Below are 7,432 nucleotides of genomic sequence, written 5' to 3' on the forward strand. Positions count from 1 at the left end.
GGCAAACTCGGAGACTTTTGGTAAAACCTATGAAAATGGAGGGTTTAAATTTTATTTTTCTTAAAAATGTATTTACAGTAAAACATGGGTAAAACTTTATCAACTAGGTCAGGTAGTCCTATTATTTTCACTGGCTATCAAAAAGTTCTCTCATATCTATTTTAATTGAAAGTGTTTCTGCTCAGTCTGCAAAGTGAAGACCTAGTCAGTATATTCTTTGTATAAACTGTTTATAACTGGCAAAATAAATTGAGCCTTCCCTTGCCTTTCTCCAGACAAAACAATCTACTTCCTTTAACTTTTTCCTTATGAGGTAAAAGGCAACTTTTCTGGTAAGTTTTGATTTCTTTCTCCATGATTTATTTTATCTTATCAATTTTACCCCAAGGTTTCTCAATCCATTGTTTTCTCATTAATTTCTCTGTAATTCCCAACTTTCCTAAAATGACTTAAATTCTCCTCCTCAACTTCGTTGTTAACCATCTCCACTTACCTAAGTCTACTTAATACACCCCTGAGAAGCTAGTCTCCGTTCTCAAAATTGCACAGGGATTGTATCTAACACCAAGAACTCCACCAAAGCATGTGTCAAGTAACATTCCAGATCCCCAAAGTATTCCACTAACGTTCCCTTTACCACAGAACGAGTACATTAGAATCGGCCTATAGCTACCAAGACTATCATAGTATAACAGTAGTCCTCTCGGCGACGGTGCCCTGTGGTGGCAGAATCTCCCTGCGTCCATGCGCCACCATGGCCTCAAACGGCTCTACCCAACAAGCAGCCCAAAGCTGTGGGGTCCACCCCACCCCGCCTGGACAGGGCGATGCCCAGCAGAGCCATCAGCACTATGGACGGAGCGTACGGTGGTGACACCAGTCAGCGGACACTTCCGCCCTGGCCGGACAGACCCAGAGCACAGGCTGCAGCGCTGTCAGCTCCCCGGGGACAGGGCGCAATGGGTGGCTGTGGCGGCGGCCAGCGTTCTTCGTCTTACGGCCAGCAGCACCTCGGGAAGTTAGGGGAGCACTTCTCAGAGCAGCAATGATGGGCAGCCCCCGAGTGGGGGTCCCCAGCCTGGCTATGGGGGCCGACAGCACCACTATGCACGGTGGCAAAGCTCCTATAAGCCCCCTCAGGGCTACGGACGCCAGAAGCAGTGCGCCCGGAGCAGTGGGAGGGGGGCGAGGGGGGGGGGAGTGGTGGTAGAGGGAACTCTGGCCAAGCTCAGGCCCCGTGAGCCGCGCGGCAGTCAGGACCAGACTGGTGGTGACGGTGGCTACAGGGGAGGCCAGCAGGGCGGAGGGGGCCAGGGCCGGGCAGTGGTTACAACCGCAGCAGTGGTGGCTATGAGCCCAGAGGCTGTGGAGGTGACTGTGGGGGCAAAGGTGGCATAGGCGGAAGTGACTGTGGTGGCTTCAATAAATTTGGTGGCCCTCAGGACCAAGGATCACATCATGACTCTGAACAGGGCAATTCTGACACCGCGACCATCTGGGCCTGGGCAAGAATGTCACCACAGAGTCTGTGGCCGACTACTTGAAGCAGATTGGCATTATGAAGATGAACAAGACAGGACAGCCCATGATTAATCTGTATGTGGACAGGGAAACGGGAAGCCAAAGGGAGAAGCAATGGTGTCATCTGATGACCCCCCTTCTGCTAAAGCGGCTACTGACTGGTTTGATGGTAAAGAATTATCTGGAATCTTATCAAGGTCTCTCATTTACTACTCAGCAACTAGATTTCAATGGGGTGGTGGCAGTGGGCGTGGAGGCCAAGGGTGAAGAGGACCCATGGGCCGTGGAGGGTGGAAGCTACGGCAGAGGTGGCGGTGGCTGGGGCAGTTTCCCCAGCAGGGGACAGCGGTGAGCCAGGGGCTGGAAGTGCCCTAACCTGACATATGTGCGAACATGAACTTCTCTTGGAGGAATGAATGCAACCAGTGTAGGGCCCTAAACCAGACGGCCCCGGGGGGCCCAGGAGGCTCCCACATGGCGGGTGGCTATGGAGTTGCTCGTGGTGGGGGGGACGCTATGATCAAGGTGGCTCCCGAGGCCGAGGTGGGGACCATGGGGGCTTTCAAGGAGGCCAGAGTGGTGGGGACAGAGGTGGCTTTGACCTTGGCAAGATGAACTCCAGGGGTGGCCACAGACAGGACCTTAAGGAGAGGCCACATTAGCCTGCCTCCTGAGGTTCTGGAACAGCTTTTCTTCTATACCCAGTGTTATCCTCATTATTTTGTAACCTTCCAACTCCTGATCACCCAGAGGTTTTTGTGTCGGACTATGTAATTGTAACCATATCTCTGGATCCCATTAAAACCATCACTTTAGTTAAAAAAAAAAAAGTACACTAGTAAAAGACACACCTGCTTACTTTATCTGTTAAAAAACAAAGAAACAAACAAAGAAAACCTCACAATCCCTAAAAAGATGACCTGTAAACAATTCCATTATCCAATAGAATGTATATCCATAGCTACCAAAGTTTTTCCTACCTAACGTAGGCCTAATTCTGATCACCCACCTTGTTTCAATGAGGTAAGCAGTATACGTTTCTTGCATGTTCATAGCGTTTCTTCCAGTTCGCTTTTCTGCTTCTGAAACACTAATTTCTATCTTCTTCAACCAAAAATTATTTTCTGTCATCTGGACAAAAGCAAATCGAAGAAAAACAATTAAAAAAAAAGACCTTTAAGATGGTAATGAAAAAAAAACACCCAGCTATTATAATAAAATCCATTATTGGCACATATTTCAAGCTAGTTTCTTGTATTTAAGTTGCTAGGGTTTGCTAAATGACAGCAGCAAATGATATGCCTGTCTTTATCAGCATACTGTAGCATATTAAACTTTTTTTTTTTTTTAAGGAAGGCGCAGCTCACAGTGGCCCATGCGGGGATCAAACCAGCAACCTTGGTGTTATTAGCACCACGCTCTAACCAACTGAGATGACCAGCCACCCCGCACATTAAACTTTTCCATAAGTTATTTTAATAGTATCATATACATTTAATTATTAAAACATAGACAATAGGTGAAAAAATTAAAAATAAAATGTAGACATTTCATATGTGACCAAAAATAAACCTATGTAGAAATGCAAAAGAAAACAAATCTAAAAACACTTTATACAAAAATGAATGATTTTCAATACTGATATCTAATTTTTTATGTTACCAAAGTCAAATATCACCCCACCCCCCAAAAAATAAAACATTATACGTATGCCAAAAAGCAAGATTTTCAGCTGCAGTTTAATTTTTTAAAAAATAGCAGGAGTCATCTTATATTCAACTTTAAATTTACCTAAACTTTTTGGCAGTGTTTAGCAGGCTCTACCTGTGAGTGAGCAGTAGGATTTAAGAAGAAGAGGAAGGGAAGAGGGGGCAAAAAACAGAAGACACCTTTCTTTTCCCACTAGAACATCCCCAGGTCGATACACACCTGCTTACTTTGCCTGTTAAAAAACAAAAACAAACGTATAAAAAAGTAAAGGAACAAAAACCACTACAAACACACTACTGGTGGTTCCTATGTTGTATGTGTGGGAAGAGCAGCACTGAAGAAGGGTTGTGCACCTACCCGATATAACTCCAAAGCTAAACAAGGAAGACAAAGGGAGACAATGTGGTAAGTGCTGTGCTTTGGATTTTTTCCTTCGTTGCTCACAAAGGTGAGATTTAATTGAAAACACTGTACTATATTATAATTGGGGGCAGTTTGTGAAGAAGAGACATAAGTATAAAGATGGATGCACCAAAGTATAAAAGAAAAAGCTGCATGTAGTAAAACTTTCTACATGTAGAAAATTGATACTTTATACAGGAAATTAAGGCCATGTGCTTTGAGAACAGAATAAGCTATGTGGTAGTGCGAAAAAGTAAATCAGTGATGAATAAAGATGGCCCACTTAGGAAGTGCCCCAAAATGTTAAAGAAAAATGGAGAAGGTAAAAATGCTAAGAGAAAATAAAGGAAAAGGACAGAGAACAAATGTCAACAAAAACAGAAATCATACAGTCATCAAACAAGACAATTTTATAAAGTGTAAGTTATATGTTTATAAACTAAGAGATGAAATAAGAGACCAGAAGAAAATCATTCAACTAAGAGAAAGCTCAAGAAATTACCTAAGCACAAACCACTCAGCATCAGGATTATGAAACCCTCACTGGTTGAGATATACATCTTAAACAAATAATAATTTTGGCCCAGAGCCAAGGACTTTGACTTACCACCTTCTACTCCAGTGAAAAATTAACTGAATTCTGGAAGCATATGAATAATAAAGCAAATTATCTCCCCAGACAAAAAGATAATGCACGTGAGTCATGAATTCACACTGTTATGCCACCCAATTATACAGAAGGAAAAAAAATAAATAAAAGAATAAAATTGGCTATCATAAAAACTAAAGAATGGCACACAGTAATACCATCAGGGTTTGAATGATGATATAAAACCGCTTATACTGTCAATATTAAAGCACAAACAGTGCCAAGAATAATTCGACTGATATCATAATCGTTAAAAGAACACATTCAACAGGTTTAGAAATAGATTGACCTGATGACTGGAAGATGAGCCCAGGGACATGTTTTAAAGAGAGAGACAATATTTTAGATGTATTCAAAGCGGACTTCTCCTAAGAGTAAAGAATATCATTAAAGAAAGAGTGATGCTGCTCGTATCCAAAGGAATAATGTCCCAAATGTAGGTGTGAATCACAACTTTCTATCTGACTTAAGACTAAATACCTACCTAAGACTAAGTAAATGTAGAAGACAGGCATATTTAAAGGGCTAATGAAATTGTTTCCAGTTCAATGTGTGAAAATGAATATAATCTATTTTAAGTTTTAAAAATGTTGCAAACAATGAAGACAGTAAACGCATAAAACAGATGTGATACAAAAGGAAAAAGAAGAAACTATTAATTCAATAACTAAATATTTATTGAGCATCCACAATGCTAGTCATTAGGAAGGATAGGATAACTAAGCCCAAGTGCCAGAGTTCCATAGTTCACTGCCTGCTTGCATGAGGAATTCTCGACCCCCCAGGGAGCTACTGCCCATTTGAGGTGCTCTTTAAGATTAAAAACAAAATAAAGGCGAACCTTAATATAATAACAATTTTTAGGATTGTGGACTAAAATAGTAAGAGTGTCTATTGCATTTAATTTATTTAGTTAATCCTATTTAAATCACACACTAAAGATATTATATGAATCATATTGAAAATTATAGGAAAAAGATAAAATTAAAAGAAAACAGGCAAAAACAAAAAAGCAGGCAGATTGAAATAAATATGGAGCTAACTCAGAAAAGAATGAAAAGACAGAAAAACAAAATAGCAAAACTAACATATAACCTGGGCAGTAAAACTGACATTGAAATCAATGAAATCAAGAAACCAAATCAGGGGCAGCCTCTTGGCTCAGTTGGCTAGGGCACGGTGCTCTTAACAAGGTTGGCGATTCGATCCCAATGTGGGCCACTGTGAGCTGTGCCCTCCAGTAGACTGAAACAACTACTTGACTTGGAACTGATGGATCCTGGAAAAACACACCTAAAGTAAATAAAAGTTTTAAAAAAAAGAAAGAAAAGAAACCAAATCAGTAAGAAGCTCTGCCAGAATGCCGAGAAACAAAGACCCCTAAAAAAGTGAAATGAAAGATGATGAAAAAGGAAAACCAAGAACCAACACTTAAATAATGTAAGTTCTTAAAGAAGAAATCAGAAGAAACCGAAATAATAATCATCAGTATAATTAAAAATAAACAAAAATCCTTCCTGGATTGAAAAAAATTCTAAGGCTTTCATTTTTTTTTTTTCTTAATTGAGTAACAGAGTGTTTTTTCCAGGACCCATCAACTCAAAGCCAAGTCATTGTCCTTCAATCTAGTTGTGGAGGGCACAGCTCAGCTCTAAGTCCAGTTACCATTTTCAATCTAGTTGCAGGGGCCGCAGCCCACCATCCCATGCGGGAATCAAACCAGCAGCCTTGTTATTAAGAGCACGCACTCTAACCAACTGAGCCATCCTTCTGTCCACCAGCAGCTCAGCAGCAGCTCAGCTCAAGTCATTGTCTTCAATCTGGTTGTGGAGGCCGCAGCTCACACTGGCCTATGTGAGAATCGAACCAGCAACCTTAAGAGCATGCACTCTAACCAACTGAGCTAACTGGCCTCCCCCTAAGGCTTCAAATTTTTGAAATCCATGTGTAATGAATTAGAAAATGTAAACATTTTCAGCAAAAAAAAAAAAAAAAAAAAAAAAAAAAAAAAAAAAAAAAAAGATCCTAACAAGATTAAGGCAGAAAAATAAGAATCAAGACCATGACAAAAGAATAAAAGATCAGATTTGCCTTAGACTTCACAATAAATGACAAAGGAGCATCATGCATAGAACATGCTTGAATATTATGAAACATACTAACAAATTGTTCCTTCAAAAATACTTAATCCCAGAGCACCACCGAGGTGCCTCAGCAGATGACACACACAAAGGGCACACTGGGCAGACACCAGAGCCGTACTAAAGCGAATCCTGCTCCACTGGGTCAGCCCGAGGGTCAATCCTTCTCACTGATGTGCAAATGACAGCCGAGGATCAACTACAACAGGAGGGCATACACAAGCAACACAAGGGACACTCCTGGAGCACCTGGCTCAGGTGACCAGGAAGACTGCACTCCTGGGCCCCAAAGGACACCTACTACCTAAGGCCACTCACTAAAACCAGGAGACACAGTCACTCCACCTAATACATAAAAACACAGGGAGGCTGCCGAAATGGGGAGACAAAGAAACATGTCCCAAATGAAAAAACAGAACAAAACTCTGGAAAAAGAACTAAACAAAATGGAGACAAGCAATCTACCAGATGCAGAGTTCAAAACAATGGTTACAAGGATGCTCAATGATCTCAGGGAGCACTTCAACAGAGACAGGAAACATAAAAATGGAGATGGAAAACATAAAAAAAGAACCAGTCAGAAATGAACACAATAACTGAAATAAAAAACTACATTAGAGGGAATCAACAGTAAATTAGATGAACCAGAGGATCAAATCAGTGATTTATAAGATAAGGTAGCAGAAAACACCCAATCAGAACATCAAAAAGAAAAAAGAATTCAACAAAATTAGGATAGTTTAAGGGGCCTCTGGGACAACATCAAGCCTATCAACTTCACATTATAAGTGTACCAGAAGGAGGAGAGAGAGAGCAAAGAACTGAAAACCTATTTGAAGAAATAATGATAGAAAACTACCCTAACCTGGTGAAGAAAATAGACAAAGCCAGGAGGTGCAGTGTCCCAAACAAGGTGAACCCAAAGAGGCCCACACCAAGACACATCATAATTAAAATGCCAAAGGTTAAAAACAAAGAGAGAATCTTAAGAGCAGCAAGAGAAAGGCAG

General features: G+C 41.1%; 1 protein-coding gene and 1 pseudogene across 3 annotated transcripts in view; one reads left to right on the forward strand and one right to left on the reverse strand.

Moving 5' to 3' along the window:
- SNX4 (sorting nexin 4) overlaps positions 1-7,432 on the reverse strand; it is a 95,511-nt gene that overhangs the window by 81,356 nt on the left and 6,723 nt on the right. For both annotated transcript variants that reach the window (XM_081076651.1, XM_081076650.1), the window contains exon 2: positions 2,531-2,652. In XM_081076651.1, the coding sequence (XP_080932777.1) occupies positions 2,531-2,652 (122 nt within the window). The remainder of the gene's footprint in view (positions 1-2,530; positions 2,653-7,432) is intronic.
- LOC308506279 (RNA-binding protein FUS-like) lies at positions 745-2,183 on the forward strand (annotated as a pseudogene). The gene is made up of 2 exons: positions 745-984; positions 1,078-2,183. The product of its transcript is annotated as an RNA-binding protein FUS-like (transcript).

This window comes from Rhinolophus hipposideros (genome assembly GCF_964194185.1).
Source record: "Rhinolophus hipposideros genome assembly, chromosome: 2".
In the NCBI taxonomy this organism is placed as follows: Eukaryota; Metazoa; Chordata; class Mammalia; order Chiroptera; family Rhinolophidae; genus Rhinolophus; species Rhinolophus hipposideros.